The sequence below is a fragment of the Ornithorhynchus anatinus genome, chromosome 11, assembly GCF_004115215.2.
Source record: "Ornithorhynchus anatinus isolate Pmale09 chromosome 11, mOrnAna1.pri.v4, whole genome shotgun sequence".
Lineage (NCBI taxonomy): Eukaryota > Metazoa > Chordata > Mammalia > Monotremata > Ornithorhynchidae > Ornithorhynchus > Ornithorhynchus anatinus.
In genome coordinates, this window is record NC_041738.1 from 3761122 (window position 1) to 3785659 (window position 24538).

The 24538-nt window shown below is 59.2% G+C and overlaps 1 protein-coding gene across 2 annotated transcripts; it reads right to left on the reverse strand.

Moving 5' to 3' along the window:
• Positions 1-304: 304 nt before the first annotated feature.
• On the reverse strand, positions 305-17568 carry DENND2A (DENN domain containing 2A). 2 transcript variants are annotated; one of them, XM_029076243.1, is made up of 18 exons: positions 17500-17568; positions 15695-15797; positions 12778-12890; positions 12390-12569; positions 10673-10766; positions 9811-9861; positions 8869-9056; positions 8062-8171; positions 7609-7678; positions 6667-6744; positions 6406-6546; positions 6153-6301; positions 5833-6010; positions 4134-4175; positions 3021-3138; positions 2522-2758; positions 1796-1885; positions 305-1290 (listed from the first exon to the last, which is right to left on the reverse strand). In XM_029076243.1, the coding sequence occupies exons 3-18, from the start codon at positions 12787-12789 to the stop codon at positions 1259-1261; spliced, it is 1770 nt and encodes a 589-aa protein (XP_028932076.1). In that variant the 5' UTR covers positions 12790-12890; positions 15695-15797; positions 17500-17568; the 3' UTR covers positions 305-1258. The 2 variants fall into 2 exon arrangements, with proteins under 2 accessions (XP_028932076.1, XP_028932079.1); XM_029076246.1 differs by lacking the exons at positions 8869-9056; positions 9811-9861; positions 10673-10766.
• Between the last annotated feature and the right edge of the window lie 6970 nt (positions 17569-24538).

Here is a 24538-nt window from a genome sequence, read left to right on the forward strand (position 1 = left end):
CAATGATAACATTGATTACGGTACTAAGCACTGGGGGCAGAGGCAAAGTGAGCCAATGGATTCACTCCCTGTTCCCACACTCTGCTCTCACTCTATCTCATCCCCATTTTACGGATGAAGAAACGAGGCCCGGAGACTTTCTGTTTGGAACGGTATTTGTTGAGGGCTCACTATGTGTCAGGCACTCTCCTAACGGCTGGCTAGATACAAGTTTATCAGGTTGGATGCATTTTCTGTCTCACAGTCTAAAGTGGAAGAGGAGGACTTAATCCCCATTTTACAAATGATGTCACTGAGACAAAGAGAAGTTAAGCGACCTGCCCAAAGTCACACAGCAAGCCGTCGGCAGATCCGGGATCAGAACCCACATCCCCTGACTCCGTCCCGCGTTGGGATTTGCCTGTTGTCACATGGCAAGCCCATGGCAGATCGGAGCCTCGAATCCAGGCCTCCGATCCCAGCCCTGTTCTCTTTCCACTAGGCCACGCTGCCCGGCCACTTGAGCCCTGTGAGGTCAAGGTGGGGAGCCCTGAATGGGAGCTACTGTGAAACAGAGCCAGGGAGTCAGGAGACTGGGTTTCTAGTCCCAGTTCAGCCCCTGGCCTATTGGGAAGCCTTGAGCAGGTCTCTCCACTTCTCAGTTTCCTCATCTGTAAAATGGGGATATGGTACCTGTTCTCGTTGCTACTTAGGCTTTGGACCCTGTGGGGGACGATAGGGGGTGGTGGGGAGGGGCCGTGCGGCTATGTGTGACTTAATGATGCTGGGTTTATCTCAGCGCTGAGCACCGGTCCCATCGGAAGTTCTGCCCGACGCACGGTGGCGGGGTTCTCCCAAACCGGCCCCCCCTCCCAGCCCCAAACTGGAAATCCAAGGGGGGAGGAGGAAGTCCACAGAGGGGAGGGGGCGCAGGGGTGGGGTTTCCGGAAGCTGTTGTCCGGGGCTGCCCTCAGTCTGGTCAGCCTCTTCCCTGCATCCCGACCCTGGGTCCCATCCTGTCCTTGAAGCGAGGAGGCGGGGGCGTGGCTCAGAGGCTCTGGGGTCCCCCTGCCCCTTGCAGAAAGAGGCAGACACGCCCCCCCCCCAACCCCCACCCAGGGGAGCTGCTCAGAGAGGCCACCTAAACCCACGTGGCCGGGACTGGGATCGGGGGCCAGTGCGGCCCACTTCCTTCCTCCTTGTCCCTGAGTTTCCCGGGGCTCCCGTCTCCCCACAGAGAGGCCACTGGGTCCAAGGGCACTCCCGGCACGGCCGATGGCTACTTCTTGTGGAGGAACTTCATCCTGTGGCCTGAAGAGACAAGAAAGTCACGGCCTCGTGCGGACCCTCGTCCCCCAGGCCCCCACACACTCTCCGGTTGGCCCCTGGGACCCCACAGCCAGCTGGTCCTGTCCCCAGTCTGGGCGAGTTTGAGATCCTCCCTGTGGCCAGAGACCCTGACTCGGGGTGGGGTGGGGCCAAATGGTGGGAAGGAGGCAGTACATGGAGGTTTCTCCCTCTCACCCTCCCCCCTTCCCTTGCATCTGGGTGGGCTTCCTATAGAGTGCGGTTTTCCAAGTGGGGAGAGACACCATCCTTGGAGCTGTGACTACAAGTGGAGAGGGGAAGGAGGAGAGATGGGAAGATGGGAGAAAGGAGGCATGGGAGGGGAGGGTGAGGTGTTCAGATAGATGGTTGGGGTCACGAAGGAGAGGATGGGCCACAGAAGGGAAGACAGGGTCTGGGGGTTTGGGGGGGGAGGGAGACAGGACCCCGGGAGGTGAGCGTGGAACCTCAATGCCCCCCCGTGACTCACCCAGGCCCTTCAGGAACTTGTTGACGCCTCCCTGCTCGCCGCCGCTCGGGAGCGAGTCCAGGTACTCCTGGGAGCGCAGCTCAAACAGCCCTGCCGGATGCAGAGCTGCCCGTCAGCGTCCACTCTGGCACGGCCTGGCCAGGACGCGGGCCCGTCCCGGGGCGACTCCACCCCCATTCCGCCCCGGTCGGGAAACTAGACCATTCCAGGGTGACCCCACCCACGCCACCGTGCCCCGGCCGGGAGACCGGACCATCCTGGGACAACCCCACCTCCTCACCCTGCCGCGGCTTGGAGAACTGGATCATTCTGGGGGTGAGCCCACCCCCCAACTCTGCCCTGGCTGGGAGACTGGACAGTCTTACGGTGTCCCCTCTCCCCATTTCCCACCCCCCAAATCGGGAACTCTGGCAGCAGCACAGACTCTCCAAATGGTATTCCAGCAGCCACGTAGTGACATTCCCCCAGGAGGGAAGGAAGACAGGGGAGCTGGGCCCCGCTGATGGGTGGAGGCCAGGGGTCCGGTCCTCCCCACCACGGTCCTGCGGCCTCCCCTCCCTGTCCCCTGCTGCCCCCAGACCGAGGGGGCCGTCCCGATTAGCCCCCCCAGACTCACATCCTGCCTTGGCTATTAGGGGTGGGTGGGCCTCCGCTCACCCTTTCCCTCCCTCCGCCCGCCCCCTGCCCACCACCCGCCGGGGGAGGGAGCAGATTCACGCCGCTGACCCGGGGCGGCCGGTGCCCGCAGCTCCCGTTCCCGCAGGAAGGCCCCGAACATCTGGGTCTCTGTGAAGACCTCCAGGAAGCGGCGCAGGCTCCGGGAGGAGGAGGCCTTGAGGAAGGCGTCGCGCTGCAGAGTCCGTTCGTCCTGCCCGCCGCCGGGTGCCAGGAACAGGGCGTAGTGGCCCACGGCCTCCACGAAGAAGCGCACGAAGGCCTCGGACACCAGCTCGTCCAGGGACCCTGGGGGGCGGCGGCGGACGGGGAGGGGCGGACGATGACGTCGGCGGGGGGAGAGGCGGTTGCATTGACCTCTCCCCACCCTGGGCCATGGGGAATCCCCTTGGTTTTACTGGGGGTCCCCTTCTTCTCCCATCCCAACCCAGCTGCTATCCTGATAAGGGGCGAGGGGCATCAGGGGGTAGGGCAGGGGAATGAGCTGGAGAGGAGCTGGGGGGATCCAGGAGGGGTATGGGAGGACTCCAGGAGAGGGTCAGGGGCTCACCGAGCCCTCCATCAAGGCTGCCCTCCTCCAGGTCCCCGGCTAGCGTGTCCCGCTGCTCCAGCACGTGCTCCAGAGCCGCCTGCAGCTTCCGCGGCAGAATGGAGTCCTCGTCGTCCATCTGAGGGTTACAGACCGTGGAGGCCTGGGGGCTCGTCTGGACACCCGGGCCTGGGGGCCCGTTGGTGGGGGAGTGGGTCTGGGGGCTCTGGGGAGACCAGGGTTGGGGCTGGAGCTTGGCCTATCAATCAATCAATCCATGGTATTTATAGATTGCTTCCTGTGTGCAGAACACTATACTAAGCTCTTGGGAGAGTACAATATAGCAGTTGGGAGATAAAATAATAATAAGCATGGTATATGTTAAGTGCTTACTATGTGCCAGGCACTGTTTCCTGCCTACATGGAGCTTACAATCTACATACTTAGGCACATGTGCAGACACACACACATGCACAAACCACATATGCATGTCAGTGGAAAGAGCCCGGGCATGGGAGTCAGAGGTCATGGGTTCAAATCCCAGCTCTGCCACTTGTCAGCTGTGTGACTGTGGGCAAGTCACTTAACTGCTCTGTGCCTCAGTTACCTCATCTGTAAAATGGGGATTAACTTTGAGCCTCACGTGGGACAACCTGATTACCCTCTATCTACCCCAGCGCTTAGAACAGTGGTCTGCACATAGTAAGCGCTTAACAGATACCGACATTATTATATGCACACTGCTGTGCGATCTCGGATGAGTCACTTAACTTCATTGTGCCTCAGTTACCTCATCTGTAAAATGGGGATTAAGACTGTGAGCCCCATGTGGGACAAGGACCGTGTCCATCCTAATTATCTTGTATCTACCCCCAGCGCTTAGTACAGTGTCTACACGGCGTAAGTGCTTGAATACCATCGTCATCACTGCTCTCTCTGTCATATCTGCCTCCCTCCAGTGGGACTTGGATCCCCCCTGCCCCAGTCCAGCCCTCAACCAAGCCCCCATCTCCACTGTGCCCTTCCAGCGGGACAGTGGAGTAGGTGGGGGCCCCGTTCCGGGGGTCCGGGCCCCAGGGTATAGTGCCCAGGTGGCCTGGGCCCCGGGGAAAGGTGCAGGACAGTGAGTCTTACCTGGCGGAGGAAGCGGTTGTGAACCAGGTCGACCACAAGGACCTAAACGGCGGTGACAGGAGGAGAGGAGACGACGGGGAAGGAGGTTAGTGCCACCCCCTGCCTGGACCCCCAGGGATGCGGCCTGTTGTTTGAACCACCGGGGCCCTGGCTGCCCCACCCACACCTGTCTGTCTTCCCCCAACTCCCCACAACAAACACACATACACTTTCTCTCTCTCTCTCACACTCACACGCACGAATACACACTCTGCAGGGTGGAAGTGGGGGGCTGCAGTACGGGGGCAGGGTTGGGGACAGTGGAGGACGAGAGTTGGGGAGGGAGAGGCAGTGGGTGACAGGAGGGAGGAGAATGGAGCTAGTCTTAGCCTCTTGGGCTGGAATGAGCCAGCGGGGGTGACCACAGGTTGTTGTGTCCCCGGCCGCAGGGCTAAATGTTGGTATTTGTTAAGCGCTTACTATGTGCAGAGCACTGTTCTAAGCGCTGGGTAGACACAGGGGAATCAGGTTGTCCCACGTGGGGCTCACAGTCTTCATCCCCATTTTACAGATGAGGGAACTGAGGCACAGAGAAGTTAAGTGACTTGCCCACAGTCACACAGCTGACAAGTGGCAGAGCTGGGATTCGAACTCATGAGCCCTGACTCCAAAGCCCGTGCTCTTTCCACTGCGCCACGCTGCTTCTCATAAAGGGCTAAAGGTCATGTGGACCCGGGGGTGCTGGTCTTCCTCCTCCCAGCTACCACTTCTCGGGACCATTGGAGTGTGTGTGTGTTTGTGTGTTGGGGAGGTGGGAGGGTTTCAACCTACTCTCTGTTCCTCGCCCTCATCTCTCCCACCATCAACCTCTTGCTCACATCCTCCCCCACTGTCTGGAACTCCCCCCTACCCCTTTTTATGTGGTACTTAATAATAATAATTATGGTATTTGTTAAGCGCTTACTCTGTGCAAAGAACCGTTCTAAGCGCTGGGGTTGATACAAGGTAATCAGGTTGTCCCACATGGGGCTCACACCCTTAATCCCCATTTTACAGATGAGGTAACTGAGGCCCAGAGAAGTGAAGTGACTTGCCCACAGTCACACAGCTGACAAGCGGCGGAGCAGGGATTAGAACCCATGACCTCTGACTTCCAAACCCGTGCTCTTTCCACTAAGCCGCGCTGCTTTGTGCCAGGAACCAGTGCTGGGGTAGATACGAGTTAATCAGGTTGGATTTAGTCCACGTCCCACATGGGGCTCACAGCTTTAACCCCCATTTTACAGATGAGGTAACTGTGGCACGGGGAATTGAAGTGACTTGCCCAAGGTCACACAGGAGACAAGTGACAGAGACGGGATTAGAATTCAGGTCCCTCTGACTCCCATATCCACAAAATGGGTAGAGCCGTGCTGCTTCCCTTTCCTATCTGGCAGTCCACCACGCTCCCCTCCCTCAAAGTCCTCCAGAAAGCCCATCTCCACCTGGAAGCCTTCCTCTATTTCCCTGTCTCCTTTCACTTCGGCCCCTCCACACGCGCACGCTGCTCCAGCCTGTAGCAGGTGCGCATGACTCGTTGGTCTCCCCGCCTTGAGGGACCGAGTTGGGTCACCCGATCGTCCTTTCCTAAGCACTTAGCGCTGCGCTTGGCACAAAGGAGAGGCCCAATCGGTGATTGGCATCGGCGGGGGGTTGGGCTCGGGCAGGGTCCCTGACTCACCTCCTCCACGGGCAGCTCCTCGAAGCGGGGCAGGGCGGCCGTCGGCAGCCCAACCAGGAAGGGGGTGGGCGAGCACACGACGTCCAACATGGCCGGCGGCAGCAGAGGGATGTAGGTGTGCTGCCAGGTGAAGGGGTAGACCAGGGCCAGCATGGCATGGCAGCAGCGGGACAGGGTGCTGGCGGCCGGAACCCAGAACACAGAGAGGCGGAATGACCCGGGGAAAGCGGGGGAGAGCGGGGAGCCCCCCTTGGCGGGTGCCTGGGCCAGTGCCCTGCAACCAGCCGGTGCCCAGTCCCGGGGCGGGGAGGCGGCGGTACCCGAGGTTGTCGGCCGTGAAGATGACCCGACGCTCCAGGAGCAGGGCGGCGAAGACGCGGACCAGGAGCCGCACGCTGAGCGACGAGAAGAGGCACCGGAAGTCGACGTGGTCCAGCCTGGAGTCTGGGGGTCGGCAGAGCTCGATCACCTGCAGGGCAGGATGGGGAACGATGCAGAGCTCTTGATACACTCCCCCCCGCGTCCTCCCCGCCCAGATTCTTCCTCCCTACCCCCTGCCCGCCGGCCCCCCACCTCGGTACCCGCGCCCGGCAGGAAGCTCTTCACCACCACGGTCTTTCCCAGGGCCGGGAACGGGGCCTCCATGATGCTACGCATGAGGGGCTGCACCAGGGCCGGGGAGACACCCCGACGCTTCTCCACCTCATCCAGGATCTGGAAAGGGGGAACCAGGATGGGCGGAGCCGGTGGGGATCGTAGGGCCGGAGGGGTTGGCGGGGGAAGAAGAGCTGGAGAGGGTCACGAAACGGATGGGGACGACAGCCCCACGCTCACCTTGGAGAAGAGGCCGAAGCAGCCCAGCCGGCTGATGATGCAGTAGACTTCCGGGAGCCGTTTGCCCTTCCCACTGGGCTTTCCGGAGAAAAAAACAGGTGCCCCCCCGGCCCCTCCGTTAGCCGCCTTGGGGGCCCGGGCTGGAGCTTCCTCCCTGGGGGCCAGATGCCCAGATCCGGGCCGGGCGGGGAGGAGTCCCAGAATTCCATAGTCCATCCCACCTCCCTCCTCAGGCAGCAGATCTGGCCTCCTCCCCTTCATCCTCGGCCTCCTCTCTGCTCCCTCATTCCCCTGCCCCCTTCCTCCTCCTCCAGCCTCACCCCACAGAGCCGCCCCACCAGACCCAACCAGGCCACCCATTCCCCAGGGTGGGTGAAGGGGGCTCGGATAGACCAAGGCCCAGGGCTCCAAGGATGCCTGGAGAGAGAGAAATCTCCAGGGAAGGGAGAAGCAGGACAGGCAGGGCTGGCGATCCTCCTTTAACCCCTGCACACAAGGTCACAGGAATTATGGGGGAGAGCAGGACTGCTCCCTTGGGCCTTTAGGAGCGAGGGGACCAGTGTGGCTTAGTGGGAAGAGCTGTTACTCTGGCCTGCTGTATGACCTTATGCAAGTTACTGAACCTCTCTGTACAATGGAGTGGAGAATCCCTGCCTCCTAGGCCTCAAGGGAGGACAGAGGCCATCAGGGAGGCAGGCGCTTTGGCACAACGAAAGCACATTATCCTCTCACAAGGGTTATCGTGGGAGTTTGGAACCCCTTCAGAAAGCCCATCCTCGCATCCGGGAGAACCGACCGATGGGGTCTTCCCACCACGGGCAGTGCCCAGAGGTCGGCCGGGACCGGGGCGCTTCAGGCGCCTCTGTGAGTCGGGGTGGAGGCGGGGGGCCGAGATTGGGCCCGACGGGTGGCAGGGAGGGGGTTCCGTTTCACGGTAGTTACCAAGAGCCTCCTGCAATACCCGAACCTCCTGCTGCCGTCCTCTCCCGTCAGCACGAACGAGAAGGTTTCGCTGTGGGCACAGAAAGGAGTCGTCGGTCTGGGCCTCGCTCTCGTCTCTTTTTTTTTATGGTATTTTTTAAGCGCTTACTATGTGCCAGGCACTATTCTAAGCGCTGGGGTAGATATACAGTAATCAGGTTGGACACAGTCCACGCCCCACACGGGGCTCACAATGGGGAACTCTCCCTCAACCGACCCCTTGCTCACATCCGCTCACATCCCCTCCCCTCACCGGTCCTCCCCATCCTCAGAACCCTCCTGAGATTCTGCCTCTTCCGGGAAGCTCTCCCCAGGGCTGGCTTTTCCTCTATTGCTGTCCCCCAAGTGCTGAGCACGGCACCCGGCTTGGTGCTCAATAAACAGCATCATCCGGTCGATGTCTTGAGACAGCACCTGGCAAACTGGGACACGGGGGCCCAATCTTTAGCGTCGGGAAAGCAGAACTGAGGGACGGCTTTCAGCTGGTCCTCGGCCTCCCTGCTGAACCGGAGCGAGCGTTCTAGCTGCAGTCGGAAACAAAGGGGGTGGGAGGAGGGTGGGAGGCCCCGGTCAGCCCTTGAAAGACACCTCGCCATCTGCTGCGGGCTGACTGGGTCCTCCTGGCTTTAACCCAGGTTGGGGCGAGGAGCCCCCTAAGGCATGGGAGGCCAGGGCACAGGCTCCTCTTCACCCACCCCTAAGAATCGGTGTGGCCCAGTGGAAAAACCCCGGGCCTGGGAGTCAGAGAACCTGGGTCCAATCCCGGCTCCATCACTTGTCTGCTGTGTGACCTTGGGCAAGTCGTTTCACTTCTCTAGGCCCCAATCCCCTCATTTGCAAAATGGGGATTCAATCCCTGTTCTCCCTCCTACTTGGATTATGAGCCCTGTGTGGGACCTGATGATCTCGCATTTACCCCAGCACTTAGTACAGTGTTTGGCACATAGTAAGCGCTTGACAAATACCGCTATTATTATTATTATTATTATTATTATAGGACCCCCATTAGGGCAACCCCCTCCTCCCTCCGCCTCACAGGAACTAGGGTTAGCGATCTCTGCTAGATTTCTGTCATCTAGCCTCGGAGATGCCCTGAGCAGATTTGGTCACCTCGTGGCCAGCCGCCCGGCCTTCCCAGTGTCCCTCGTGCCCGGTGACTGTCCGCGGCTGGTCGGAAGGGGCAGGGATTCCCCCTGGGATGTGTGGACCCCCGTCCCGTACCGTGCCAGGGAACTGCTGGGTGAGTCCCGGGACATAGGCGGCCCCCGCCTGCTTCCGGTGCAGCGAGACCACCACGAAATACTCAAACAGTTGCCGCTCCCCGAGTCCGGTTGGATCCCGCTCCAGGGGTCGGGGGTGGGGTGCCTGCCTCAGGCGGGACTTCACGTAGACCAGGCGCTGACTGTGAGCTGCATTTGAAGGACCCGGGGTGGAGAGGAGGGGTGGGTGCGACAGGCAGGTAGCAGAGGTGGGGGATCACGAATGCCAAGCTACTCCTTGGGCCTTGCTCTCGTCATCGACCCTTGGCTCAGGCTCTCCCCTCTGTCTGGAACTCCATTTCCCTTCACATCCGGCAGATCCCTGCTCTCCCCATCTTCTCCCTGCTACTATCTCATCTCTTCCAGGAAGTCCTCCCTGACTATTCATTCATTTCCCTTCCTGATCCTCCCTTCTCTGTAGTTTCCCCTTTTCCCTCTGCTCCCTCTGCCGACTCTCTGCCCCCCGCTTCACCTCCTCTCTGCTAAACCCGTTTTCCCCCTTTCCCTCTGCTCCTCCCCCCTCCTTTCCCCTCCCCTCAGCACTGTGCTCATTTGCATATATCTTTATTACCTTATTTATTTTGTTAATGAGGTGCACATCCCCTTGATTCTATTTAGTGCTATTGTTTTTGTCTGTCTCCCCCAACTAGACTGTAGGCTCATCAATGGGAAGGGATTGTCTCTGTTGCCGAATTGTACATTCCAAGCGCTTAGTACAGTGCTCTGCACATACTAAGTGCTCAATAAATACTATTGAACGAATTAACCTATGAACTTGTCCCCCACCAACACCCTACACCTCCCCGCAACTTCCTCTCACCGGTCTGCCCCTCCCCGATCCATCCCTCTCTCCCATGAAACAACAAAAATGTTTTCGACCCACTCCTCGCCTTCCTGTCCTCACCCGCTTCCTTCTCCTCGGAGTCACTGTCCGACTCGCTGTTCTCATCGGTTCCTGAGGAGAAGGGCGAACAGAAAGACGGACTGGGTGGGTGGGGATGGGGGAACGGGCAGCCAGTTGGATGGGAGGGGCTTGCTTGTTCCAGGAGGTTGGGGTGGGCTTTGGGAGGCAGAGGGTAGGGTTGGAGTGGGAGAAGATTTTCCCCCCAAACCCCCCTGGGCTTGCCTTTCCCTCACCCTACCTGGAAGAGTAGGGAAGGGAAGGGAAGAGTCCTCTCCCACCCCCAATTTCCCTCATCCCTACCTGGCTCTCTCTTTCCCTGAAGGAAACACATTCTAGCCTCCTCTGAGGCCAGACGTGCCTGTCTCAGACACTCTCAGACATGTCTCAGACATGCCTGGCCCTGATATGTCCGCCTCAGACGTTCCCCACTCCAGACATGTCCGCTAAGGTGGGAGCCGCTGGGCTGGAAGCGAGATCGGTGGTGGGGCTCTGAGGGGGCAGCCGGAAGGGGAAGTGACAGCAGCGCTTGGGATTTACAGGGCACCACGGCCCGGGCATAATGCCCACCTCCACACCCCGCAACCTCGCACCCTGGCACTGCTCTGGGGGCGGGGAGGAGGGAAGACAATCAATACGGGGAAAGGGGATGGGATGGAGGCAGGGGAACAGAGGGGGAGTAGGTGGGTCAGGGACCACCTCGGTCGTGTGTTCCTGTGCCCCGTCAAGTTGAAAGGTACCATCCAGGGGCCCCCAGGACATGCTGGGCCATCTGGCCCAATGTGGGGAGAGGGAAGTTGTGGGGAGGGAGCTGACTGCCCCCGCCTCACCAAAGGCCCCACACCAGGTGACCCTTAGGCCCGACCTTTCCCGGAATTGCTCTCCATGGACTGAGACAGCCTCTTCACTCGCTTCTTCCCTCTCCGGGCCTCAAAAGCCGCATTGATCCTCAACACCAGCTACGTGGACACAGATAAGCAAAAACGGGGAACAGAAATGGTGATCACAAGGGGGGCCCCTCGGTGGGTTGTGATTCCCCCTGCCCAACCCTCGAGCACTGTGCCAGGAGGGGAGCAGGATGGAGCCAGAACAACCCTCAGGGCGATGGAACGGCTTCTTGTGAGGGAGGTTGGTGGGCAAGGATGTTGTGGGATTCTGTCCAAGAGGGAGCAGTGGGATCCAAGTTTACAGAACCGGGAAATGGGGGGATGGGGCAAACACATAATTGCGCCCTCTCGACCGTAAGCTCACTGTGGGTAGGGGACATATATCGTACTTTTCCAGTGGTTTAGCACACTGTTCTGTCTGCGGTAAGTACCCAATAAATACCACTGATGATGAGGAAGTGCCGTTCCCTAAACCCCACAGCATGGGGGTGCCAAGCCCCCCAGAACCGGGGAATGACAGGTTCAAAAAGTAGCCCACCTTTTCCCACCTGGGGGTGGGGAAACAGGTGCCCTGCTCTTGGGGGGTGGGGGCAGCCAGCCCAAAACATCCAACCCCAGAGAGGTTTGGGTAGTTCCATTTAGACTGTAAACTCTTTGTTGGTAGGGATTGTGTCTACCATCTTTATTGCAGTAGATTCTCCCAAGCACTTACTACAGTGCTGTGCACACAGGAAGTGCTCAATAAATAGCATTGATCAATTGAGTGATCCACTAATCAAGCAGTCTAGGCCGAAGCACCGGAGGGAGGACCGGGGACATTTGAAGGCTCAGGAAGGGTTATGCAGATACAGTACACGGATGATAAGTTCACGATGGGTTGTGGAGGAGAGTCGGGGGTGTTAGATGGTCCAGGCTGGGACAGTGGAGGAAGGGTCAGGGATGAAGAAGGGAGAATTAGTGATGTTGGATGGTCTGTGCTGGGTCATTGGAGGGAGGGTCAGGATAATAATAATTATGGTATTTGTTTAGTGCTTACTATGTGCTAAGTAGTGTTCTAAGCACTGGTGTAGATACAAGGTAATGAGGTTGTCTCATGTGGGGCTCACGGTCTTAATCCCCATTTAACAGATGAGGTAACTGAGGTACAGAGAAGTTAAGTGGCTTGTCCAAGGTCACAAAGCAGACAAGTGGCAGAGCCGGCATTAGGACCCACATCCTGACTCCCAAGCCCGGGTTCTTTCCGCTGGGGTATCGGGTGGTCCGTGCTGGGTCACGGGGGGAGAGTCAGGGGTGTTACATGGTCCGTTCTGAATCACCAAGGGAGAGTCGCAGGTGAAGAGGGGAGAGTCAGGGGTGGCAGATGACCTACGCTGGGTCACCTAGGGAGGGTCGGGGGTGTTGGAAGGTCCATGCTGGTTACTGGGAAAGAGTCAGGGATGGAGAGGGGAGAATCAAAACTAGGGAGAATCCTTGCTGGGTCACTGGGGGAGAGTCTAGGATGAGGATGATGGTCCTTCCCTAACCAAGATGAAGGGAGACCAGATCCTCCACCGATCCCGACGCCCCTGCCAGAGATGGAGTCCAAACTGGCCAGCCTGGGGGTTGAGCTGGTGGCCGGGGGTGAGGAACACAGGCTCTGAGGGCTGATTCGTCTGACCGGGGGGGACTGCGGAGGAAACCTGGTTCTGCCAGTACCTTGGGAATCTTCCTCTTCTTTCTGCCATTCGGTGGATCCCCCAGATTGAAGAAAGTGTCATCCGGACTGCTGGGAGTAGAGGGGGGGCTGGTTCCATCCTCACTCGGCTTCCGCGTGTCCAGCAACCTGAAGCTCTGCCGCTCGGAATTTTGCCGGAAGGAAGCAGGTTTGGAGAGGCCCTGGGAGGGCGGAGAAGAGGACCGGTCAGGGGCCATCGGACACCGAGAGATGCAGATTTTCGTGGGGGTGGATGTGAATGGGTGGTCTGCGGGTGAGGGGTGGTTGTGGACGGGTGGTCTTCGATCACCTTTGGGTCCTGCCCTCCGTCCCTCTGTCCCCCTCCGGTTGTCCCGGCACCGGCCTTTCTCTCAGCCCAGCGGCTCCCACCTTGGCGGGCATGTCCGGGGCGGGCCATCCGGGCAAGGTCAGGACACACTTCCTCCCCAGGCAGCGACCCTTAGGCTCCACGTCCTCGTATGGGTTTTCCTTCACGGGGGGATCTGCAGGGCGAGAGTCCCGGCCCTCAGCGACCCTGACGGACCCCCCGCCGCCCCCCAGCGCCAACGCCAGGTGGTGGGGTCTCTCCCGACCACGTGCCCAATGCCGAGGTGACCGGACAAGGTCCATCACCTGCTCAGACCATGTTTCCTTCCAGGCCCTGGGGCCGGGAAACCGAACACCCTTCCTGGCTGGTCGGATTTGTTCTCCTCGTCCTCGGGCCAGGGCCCTGATCGGGGCTGGCCGAGGTGCCCGGCCTCGACTGGGAGGGGCCCCATGCAAATGGGTGAAGCTGCAACTGGCATCCTCTGGCCTCTGACAGGCCTCAGGACCCTAGAAACTATCAACCGGCCTCTAGGCCCTCCTGATGGGGGGACCTGAGAAATTGTCACTGCTCCTTCCCACTCTTTCTGCAAGACCGGATTAGGGGACCAAGCTGGGCGGGGGTCGTTGAGGAGCCCTCCCCCCTCTGGGTTATACAGACAGGCCTGTTGCCTTGGCAACCAGAATGGAAAGTGCAGCACGACTCCTGGTGAGTGCTGGGGAAACTGAGGTTCCTCTCACTCCAAAGGTGCACACGCCCACCGCCCCCCCGAGACAGACATATATCTGAACACTTGCACAGGTAGGACAAGTTCACTCAGTTGGACTCATGACCACACTTTCCCTTCATCAGGGGTGGGAGTGGATACATGACAGCCACCCCAACCCCAATAACCTGGTACTGACAGACACCCCGAGCCCACCCTCTGGCTCTGATAGACATCCGGCCCATCCCCTGGCCCCGAGAGACACCCCAGACACACCCTAGGCCCTGACAGACAAACCTGGTGGCTTGGGCTCAAAATGGGGGCTCAGCAGCATCCTGTCCCCATCACATCCACTCCCCTTCAGAGTCGGGGCTTAGCCCCGGTCAAGACCGGCCTCTAGGCCGGGCCAGCCCCAGACCGGACTGGCCACCAACCAGACCGGCCACAAGCTGGACTGGCCACAGACCAGCCCAGCTTCAGACCAGACCGACCCCAGAGCTGGGGTCAGCTCTGGAGCTGTTTGCCTGGAACGCCAAGCTCCCTCTCAGAGCTGCAGGGGCTGGAGAGGTGAGGAGATGGGCATCGGGCCCGACGGGGCTCCTGGCACGTGACCTATGTCACACACCCCAGCCCCGTGTTAGTGCACGTGGAGGTTGCCAGTCCCAGCTGTCTGTGTGTCCCCTGCCCCGTGTCTGAGCAAACCCCCCCCAGAGTCTGGCTGCTTGCTCACCCCCGACGCCCTCCGTGGGAGTTTCCCCAGCTGTCTTTGCTGTTTGGCTCTCTGTCCTCTGGGAAATGTCAGAAAAGCTGTGGTTCTGCAGGGAGAAAATGACAACTCTGCCCTAGACTGGCTCCCGGCTTCCTCCCATCCTCCCCCAGGGCGCCACGGAAGCAGCTCTGAGTGGGGTGGGGTGTTCGATACCGGGACCTTCCAGGCGAAGGCAGGCCCACTTTCAAATCCTAACGAGAAGCAGGAAATTCAGGGATTTCAGTCTTCTCAACTTTCTGCACCCTCACCCCAATACACACATACACACTCTCAGCTTTCTTGGCTCCAGAGCCAGGGATGTCAAATAATGATGATAAAATATGTGTATATGTGGTGGGTGGTAGGGAGGGGATGAGGCTGACCCTAGTAATGGCCAGAGGGAAAAGAGTGAGGGGCAGGTGCAGGTAGGTGGTCTGTGGGGGTGGGCACTGTCTAATTCAAGCAGGGATTCCTTTGAGGAACAGGGAAGAAAGCTAACTTAACACCGCACAGTGGTTTATCAGGGATGCGGTAGAGTTTATTAAGCTACTATTAGTCTCTTTTTTATGGTATTTGTTAAGGGCTTACTATGTGCCAGGCACTGTCCTCAGCACTGGGGAAGAAAGAAGCTACTCAGGTTGGACACAGTCCTTGTCCCACATGGGGTTCACAGTAGTAATCCCCATTTTACAGATGAGGTAACTGAAGCACAGAGAAGTTAAAAGACTTGCCCGAGATCACACAGCGGACAAGTGGCGGAGTTGGGATTAGAACCCAGGTCCTTTTAACTCCCAGGCCCGTGTTCCATACACTAGGCGCGCTGCTTCACGCTGCTTTTTGGGCTGCATCTCCCAAAAGTGTTTGCAAACAGTGATGGCAACCTCAGCCCTCTCCACCTTCAAATACCTCGTATGTCCTACCTCCTCCAACAACCTTCTGCTGACACCTTGAATCATAGCAGCCCATCATCATCCTCATGGTATCTGTTAAGTGGCCACTACGGGCCAATACTTCACTACGCATTAGAGGAGCTACAAGATTATCACGTCAGACACGGTCCCTGTCCCACACAGGGCTCACAATCTTACCCCCCATTTTACAGACGAAGAAACGAAGGCACAGAGAAGTTAAGCGACTACTCAAGGTCACGCAGCAGACAAGTGGAAGAGCTGGGAGGAGAACACCAGGTTCTCTGACTCCCAGGCTCTCGCTCTTTCCATTAGGTCACGCCGCTTCTAGTAATCACGGTATTCGTTACGTGCTTACTACGTGCTAACGCTGGGGTAGATACAAGATGGTCAGATCAGATGACAGAAGAAAGAGAGTTTATGTGTTGGATATTAAATAGTGATAAAGCGAGGTCTGTGAAACAGAGTGAGAACTTGAAGGGTGGCACTGTGGGAAAACAGAAGAGACGATACGTCCAGGAAGATCGCCTGAAACCGTTTTAAGCATTTAAAGTCTGTGTGAATGTTAGGACATAAAATATGTTAATACTGATCGCTCAGAGAACGTTAGGAGAGTTTACCTTTAAGAGAGGGAATGTTCCAGAGGACACAGGAAGTGGACGAGAGTCAGCAGAGTCGGCAGAACAGAGAAGGAGACAGGCTCGCTTGAAAACTGTCTAAATCCTATAAATGAACAAGTGGTTTGCTGTTTCAAAGAACCCTCGGTGAAGGGGTCGGCACTCTGGGGCTTCACTAGCCACAGCGGGGTCCAAGCTTACAGTCCGCACCCCACTCCCAGCCACCCCGTGGATTCCCGGACCAGTTAGGTCACGTGATTCAGTCGCAGAGGTCCAGAATGATGAGGGTCTCGGGAACTGTCCCGCCAGAGCGGTCACACCGGGGCTCTGTGTCCACCCGGGACCGCCCAACCCCGCCCCGGATCGGAGCCCTGGGGGGTGGTCTCAGAGGCCAGGCTGGGTTGGGGGGCTGTTTGGGAGAAGGGTGTCTCCCACCATCATGCCCTGGAAGTGTGTGTTCCAGGTTAGAACTGCTCTCCCTCTCGGTTGGAGCCCCCAGGGGATGGCTTAACCACTCCGGCCCGACTCCGCTGGGCTGCTTTTTCTGCAGACAGGGCAGTGTGTGTGTGTGTGTGTGTGGGTGGGTGGGTGGGTGCGTTTATATGTGCGTGCGCGTGCATGGTGAAGGTGACACACGATAAGACGGTGGTGGGGAAATGGCCGACTTGGAGCTCTTGCGGGTGAAGAGAAAAAACTCGCCCTTTCCCCAGCCCAGCCCCCACCCAAAGTCCAGATCTCGCCGCCGGGCCCTGCCCCAGCAGAAACAGGAAGAGAAAGCAGAGTGGCGCCACTCGGCGTCCCCAAGCATCAGATGGCTGCCCGAGGAACCCCCGGGGAGCCGATGACCACGTGCCTCTTGTCCTCGGCATGCAAGTCACCGGGGCTGGCAGTCCCAGGTTGCTGAGTCCAAGGCTTAGAGGCAGGACGGGTCAGGGCCGCTGGCATCTGCCCTCCCTGTCCTCCGGGGGAGGGGTCTCCCAGAGGACTCGCTACCACCCAACTTCGGCTCTCCACGTCAAACAGAAACTCCTCAGCACTGGCTCTAAAGCCCTCCTTCACCTCGCCCCCTCCAACCTCAGCACACTACTCTCCTACTCCAACCCAGCCCGCACACTTCGCTCCTCTAATGCCAACCTACTCACTGTACCTCCATCTCTACTATCTCACCACCGACCTCTCACCCACGTCCTGCCTCTGGCCTAGAACACTCTCCCTCCTCAAAGCCAACAAATGACTCTCCCCCCTCCTCAAAGCCAACAAATGACTCTCCCCCCTCCTCAAAGCCTTGGAGGCCCATCTCCAAGAGGCCTTCCCTGACTAAGCCCTCCGTTCCTCTCCTCCCACTCCCTTCCGCATCACTCTGACTCGCTCCCTTTATTCATGCCCACTCCCAACCCCACAGAACTTATGTCCATATCTGTCATTTATTCATTTACACTAATGTCTGTCTCCCCCTCTGGACTGTAAGCTCGTCGTGGGCAGGGAACGTGTCTGTTTATTGTTGTATCGTACTCTCCGAAGTGCTTAGTACGGCGCTCTGCAACAGTAAGTGCTCAATAAATACGACTTACTGACTAATCCTCCCCACTCTGGCCAACAGCCTCTGACCTTGGGCAGCCACACTGACCCCACTGCCCTCCTCACCCCATGCTGCTCCAAGGACTCACTGCTCTCCATCTCCCGTGACCCCCGGCCATGCTGGCCCCCCGCCATGAAACCCCAGCCCCTCCGCTCCTCACCCATGTCCCCCAGCCCCACCACTCCCCATCCACCTTGCCCCCCGGCCACGAACCCCCAGGCCCGCTCACCAAGAATGTCCTCATAGATGTTCTCCCGGGAGGGGCGGCGGGACAAGGGGCGGGACAGGGCGAGCCTCGCTCCGGCAGCCCAGTCTGCCCGCCCCGTCTCCACCCACGACTGCAGCAGGTCCTCGAACTCGTACGACTTTCTGGGCGCGTGGAGGGGGAGGAGGGAGAGGGGCACGGTGAGCCGGGCAGAAGAGGGGTGAGTGGACCCATCACCCCGCAGCCCAGGGTGGGGCACGGCCCGTGTCTGCCCAGACTATCTTATTAATAATAAAATAAGAGCTGGGGCGTTCGTTAAGCATTTATTACGTGCCGAACCCCGCGCTAAGTACTAGAGCAGTTAGAAGATGATTAGGTTGGACACAGTCCCCATCTCAGATGGGCCAGCCAGTCTGAGGGGGAGGAAGGACGGATGACGAACCCCCCTTTTACACATAAGGAAACCGAGGCCCAGAGATGTGAAGTGACGGGGCAGAGGTCACCCAGCAGGCAAGTGGCGGAGCCAGAATTCGAACCCGGGTCTTCTGACTCCCAGGTCGGGGCTCTTTGCACCTAGGCCCCACTGCTTCCCAGAGGCCAGGACAGTGGAATAGCGGCCTACCTGGTAGAGAAGAAGAGAGGTGGCCACCCTATCCCTGGGCAAGTCCAGGACGGCCCGTGGTATCAACCCACCCTTTCCACAGCCGTGGCCCACGTGCTAAAAACCCCCCTACCCCACGGGTCCCAAGGGATCGGCGGGAGGCCACGGCGGCGGCCAAGACAAGCCCACTCGGCGGGTCGTCCCCTGCCACGCCACGCCCGGGAGGAGGAACCCACCTGTGGTCACTGCCGGCCTTGTGTTTCCTGTTCCGTTGTCTCCGGCTCCCGGCGGGGGGCGGGGGAGAGGTGGGCAGCGGGGGCGGGGGCGGAGCGGGGAGGGGCGGCCGGGGCCCCTTCCCCGCAGGCGCCGGGCAATCGCCCGCGTGCCGGAAAGTCCGCCGGGGCTTCGGCAGCGGGTTGACGTCCGGCCCGACGCCCGGCTCGGCGTACACGTGGTGGTGGGTCCCGCCCCCCGCCCCCCGGCGGGTCCCGTCCCATCTCCCCTCCCCTCCGGCCGGCCCCGCCGGCCCCCCCAGACCCAGGTCCCGGAGTCTGCGGCTGAGCTCGGCCCCGGACACGGCCCCGCGGCCCCCCGCCCGGCCCGAGCCCCCGACCCCCTGGCCCGGCCGGTCGCGGGGGCGGTAGTAGGTGCCGGGCAGGCGGGGCCGGGCCTCGGCCGGGTGCTCCTTCAGGGCCTGCTCCAGCCTCGCCACCCGCCGCAGCACCGACGGGTCCTCGGCCCGGTCCCGGAGGGACCCCTGGCCGCCGGCCCCCGGGGCCACCGGGCCGCCCCGCTCCTGGCTGCCAGAGTCCAGTCCATCCCCCCTCTGCTCAGCCCCCACGACCCGGACCTCCCCCCAGCTCTTCTCTCGCCTCCCGTCCTCTTTCTCCTCCTCGTTCTCCTCCTCCTCCCTCCTCCCGGAGATCCCGTCCTGAGCCCCGGGCGGGCCGGCCCCCGGGCCGGGCCCCACGCCGGTGCGGTGGGCCCGGGGTCCGACACTCAGGGCTTGGCGGGGACCCCCGGGGCCGGGGGCCGTGGCCCCGTCGGTCAAGTCAGGGAGGACCATGCTCCGCAGCGGGGTCGGGGGAGGCCCGGAGCTGCGGGCTGACCCCCCGGGCAGCGGCCGCCGATCCGCACCGAGCCCAGAAGCCCCCGCGGACCGGGCCTCTGGCCCACACCGCTCAGATTCCTCTGCCGCCCCGGGCACCTCACGTCCACCTGGTCGGCCCCGCCTGGCAGGGCGAGGCAGCCGGCCCAGCCGCCACGGGGAAGATCCTCATCACAGCTAGGGGAGCGGGGGGCGGCCGGGGGGTCAGGGGGCCGGCGCTCCTTCTGGGGCGGGAGTTCCGGGTGCGGCGAACGTCGCAGGAGCTGGGAAAAGAGAAAGGCGGTCGAGGACAACGGAAGATCAGAACCCACTCATCATCATCACCACCGCCGCCCGAACCAACCGGCAGCACGGGGCGCTCGGTGGACGCCTGCTGGGTGCGGGATGCTGGACCAGGCACAGGGCACGCACGGATAGGGCCCGGGCCCGGGAGTCAGAAGGTCGTGGGTTCTAATCCCAGCTCTGCCACTTGTCTGTAGCGTGACCTCGGGCAAGTCTCTTCACTTCTGGGCTTCAGTTACCTCATCTGTAAAATGGGATTGAGCCCGTGAGCCCTTCAGGGATCATGGACTGTGTCCAACCCAATTTCTCCTATCTATCCCGGGGCTTGGTATGCAGTAAGTGCTTAACAAATGACATGATCATTATTATTAAAAGCCCTAATCTCAGATCCAGCAGGCTGACCGATCATCTATCGGAGGAGACAGTGACATAAACATCCTTAACCTGGGCAGGACACCTGGTCCGGGGCTCCGCACCCGACGGGCACCCAATCCGGTGCCCTGCCCGATGTAGGTGTCCAGTCCAGTGGCCCGTACAGAGAAGTCGCCCAGTCCGGGACTCCACGCAGGGTCCTGGTGACAGAGAACTGATTCTCTTCCAGACCTTCTATCTCTCTCTTTCTGCCTCCATCTCATTATGTCTGTGTGCATGTTTGGGTTTTTTTGGGGCGGGGGGTGGGGGTGTCTGCCTCTGTCTCTCCCTGCCTCTAATAACCAATAACGGTAGAAGCAGCGTGACCTAGCGGAGGCACCTGGGCGTCAGAGGACCTGGGTTCTAATCCCAGCTCTGCCACGTGACCGCTGTGTGACCTTGGGCCAATCACTTCACTTCTCTGCGCCTCAGATCCCTCATCTGGAAAATGGGGACCAAGACCGGGAACCCATGTGAGGTAGGGAGGGTGTCCAACCTGATTAGCATTTATCTACCCCAGCACTCAGTATTGTGCCTGGCACAGAGTAAGCCGAGTTCTAATACCAGGTCTGCCAATTACTTGCTGTGTGACTTCGGGCAAGTCACTTCACTTCTCTGTGCCTCAGTTCCTTCAACTGTAAAATGGGGATCAAATACCTGTTCTCACCCCAGCGCTGAGAACAGTGTTTGGCATATAGTAAGCACTTAACAAATACTGTGTAAAAAAAAAATCATTAAAAAAACCCCATAATCATAGTGGCATCTGTTCCTCACTTATTATCTCCCAAGCACTGTGCTAAGCGCCGGGGTAGAGACACAAGAAGCCCCCATCCCATACGGGCCTCACGGTATAAGAGGCAGGGGAGAGGGAAGGGACGAGGGCCAGGGATGGGGGGTTGGAGGGCGGGGGCAGGGCCGACCCCTGCTCCTTTTCCCGGCTGTTTCCGACAGGCCGGAAGGGCTCTGGGTAAACAAACGCCTCGGGACAGGCCCGGGACTGGCAGGACGTGGCCCGGAAGTGAGAGGTCCCCGGGGGCTGCCCGGGATGGCCGCGGGAAGCCCGGTCCCATGACCCTGGGAATCCGGAGCCGGCAGCTCACAGAGGACGGCAGCTTCCGCAGAGCCCGCGCCAGGCCTTCCCACAGGCCCGCGGGAGGATGGACGGACGCACAGCTCTCTGCATCCCGGCTGGGCTGTCTCTCTGTCTGTCTCTCTTTCTTTCTTCTGCTTTTTAAAAATCGTATTCATTAAGCACTAACTATGCGCCAAGCACAGCGCTGGGATAGAGACAAGATAATCCGGTTGGACCCAGTCCCCGTTCCATAAAGTGCTCACAGTCTTAATCCTCATTTTGGAGATGAGGGAACTGAGGCACAGAGAAGTGAAAATGACTTGCCCGAGGTGACACAGCAGATAAGTGGCAGAGCCCAGATTAGAACGCAGATCCTTCTGACTCGCACACCCGGGCTCTTTCCACTAGGCCACACGGCTCCTCTCTTCTCCCACCACTCCCCAGCTCACATTCCTTGTCCCTCTCAAGCCAAACTCCTCTAGACCGTAAGGTCACTGTGGGCAGGGAATGTGTCCGTTTATTGATTTATTGTACTTTCCCAAGCGCTTAGTACAGTGATCTGCACACAGTAAGTGCTCAATAAATATGATTGATTGAGTGTTCTACCCCAGTGCTCCCTCCAGTACTTGGCTCACGGAAAGGGGGGTGGATTTTCCAGGAAGGGGGCAGAGCGTGTGCCCAGAGCAGGGGGGTGTCGGGAGAGTCGAGAACGAGAGACAGCTATGAGGCCGGCTCGGGAGGGGAGCGAAGAGCTTGAGCTGGGGTGGAGTTGGAGAGGGGAGCGGAACGGGTAGGGGTCGCTGGCCAGGGCAGAGCAGGGTGGCTGCCGGCGGGCAGGGCTTGGAGTCTTCCCTGAGAATGAGAGGAGACCGTGGGAAAATTTTCATAGGCTTTCTGGGAAGACGAGTTGAGCAGGCTAACGCGAGGAGAAGAGAGACTAGAGATCAGTCAGGAGGCTGATGCGGGAGCCCCACCACCAGAGAGGGTGAGCTCTCGCCTGTAAGCTCACTGTGGGCAGGAGATGTGTCCGTCATATTGTTCCACTGTACTCTCCCGAGCACTTAGTACAGTACTCTGCACACTGTAAGTGCTCAATAAATAGGATTAACTGACTGGTGTTTGTAGGAATCAGTCGATTTACTGAACGCTTATTATACGCAGAGCACCGTACTAAGCAGTTGGGGGAGTGTAATACGGCAGAGTCGGTGGTCCCTGCCCACAAGAAGCTGACAGGAAAGGAGTGGGTGGGGCACATTTGGGAAACACTGAGGGGAGAAGGGGCAGGACTCCCTGACAGATTTAATTGGAAACTCCTCCAGGGTAGGGGCTGGGTCTTCTACTTTTCCCGGCTGCTCCCATCTAGAACAGCATCCTGTACACCGGAGGCACTCCATAAATACAGGAGAAATTTCCGTCAGTGGGCTAATAGCCAGGTCTTCCGGCACCCAGATATGGATGGTCAATTGTATATATTTTCATTACCCTATTTATTTTGTTAATTTTGTTAATGAAATGTACATCGCCTCGATTCTATTTAGTTGCCATTGTTTATACGAGATATTCTTCCCCTCGACTCTATTTATCGCCATCGTTCTCGTCTGTCCGCCTCCCCCGATCAGACCGTAAGCCCGTCAAACGGCAGGGACCGTCTCTATCTGTTGCCGACTTGTTCATTCCAAGCGCTTAGTACAGTGCTCTGCACATAGTAAGCGCCCAATAAATACTATTGAATGAATGAATGAATGATGGTCCAGGGCACTTAATCTCCTCTGACTGAGACAGGGGCTCCAGGGAAATAGCTTGGAGTTGCACTTGGAAGGATTTCAGCTAGATTTCCCTCAAGACAAGCCTGAAATGCGACAGTCCTTCATCCCACTGCACACTCTTAGCCTGAGCCTGCCCGGGGGCAGGGGAATAGACAAGATGACCCCTCACCTCCCGCACTCCAGAGCCTCGGGCTAGAGTGTACCCGCTCCTCCTCTTTCCTTCCTCCTTCCCTGCCTCCCTCTCTTTCTCCCTCTGTCCTTTGTTCTGTCTGTGTCTCTCTGGTAGTGCTGAGAGAGTTTCCAGGCCTGGCTCCGGGCCAGCGGGCAGGAGGGCCGCAAGAGCCGGCGGGAAGAGCTGACCCGGGGTCCCGCGATCCCATAAACACCGTCGCTCCGCAGCCCGTGAGAAAGGGACGGGGCTGGAGCCGCCGGCCACCGCCACGGCCGCAGCTACTCCCGGGGCCTGAGAATCAACCGGGAACACCGAGGGGGCTCCTCCTTCTCCCTCTCTCCTTCTCCCTCCCCCTCCTCCCATCTGGGTCAGGGCCCAGAGCTATCAGGACCAGCAGAGCCCCCTGCCCTGCTACCAGCCCTGCTCTGGGGGCCCAGGAGCCCTGCGGGCCAGACTGGAGAGGCTCCTGGGTTTAAACCCAAGGGCCGGGCTGCCAGGGACAAGGGTGGACTGCCCCAGAGTATTAGCTCTAGGGCAGGGGCAGGGGGAAGGGAAGATTCAGGGTGGCACGGAGCCACTAGGCCAGTTCTCTCCCGCTCCATCCCTAAGGATAATTCCCTGGAATCAGAAACAGGTCCACGGCTCTGGCTCCCACAGGGACCACCCGATGCTGGTAGCCCTGCTATAAATCGGGCGCCACAGTCCTACGGTAACTTCACAGCAGAGCCGCACAATCCTGGAGAAGCTGCGTGGCCTACTGGATAGAGCCCGGGCCTGGGAGTCAGAAGGACCCGGGTTCCAATCCCGGCTCCGCCACTTGTCTGCTGCATGGCCTCGGGCCAGTCACTTCACTTCTCTGTACCTCGGTTACCTCATCTGTGAAATGGGGATTAAGACTGGGAGGCCCAGGTGGGTCAGGGACTGTGTCCAACCTGATTAACTTGTACCTACCTCAGGGCTTAGTACGGTGCCTGGCACATAGTAAGCGCTTAACGAATACCATTAAAAACGAAACAAATCCAATCTATATGTTCAACTACAACCGGCCAGTAACAGCAACACTACAGCAACACAACATGGGCTCCAATCCTACGATAACACGACACGACCCTGTGGAAACAGCCGACCCGTCATCATCGACCTCGGCAACAGTCGTATTTATTGAAAGCCAGCAGTGTGCAGAGCGCTGTACTAAGGGCTTGGGAGAGGACAAAAAGAGTTGGACCTGGGGCGATCTATCATGTACTCCTTGGTCTCAGTTTCTCCCTCCAGGAAACGGAGACACCGCCATCACCCGCCCCTTCTGAGGCGGGCTGTGAGAATCCCCGCTTAGGTGGCAGTTGAGGAACATCAACTGGGGAGAATCGAGATTAATCAGGGAAGGCTCCTGGGAGGAGATGTGATTTCAGCGAGACTTTGAGGATGGGGAGGACTGTGGTCCATCTGATGTGAAGGAGAGGCAGTTCCAGGAGGACGTGAGCCAGGGGTCGGCGGCGGGAGAGATGAGAAACAGGTGCAGGGTGAGGTGGGCTCGAGGGGAAGAAAGATAATGAGCTGGGATGGAGTAGGAGAGAAGTAGGAGAGAGATGGGCATACACGTAAAGGACGATGGACGACGGGGCAGAGAACGCAATGCCAGTTAAAAGATGTA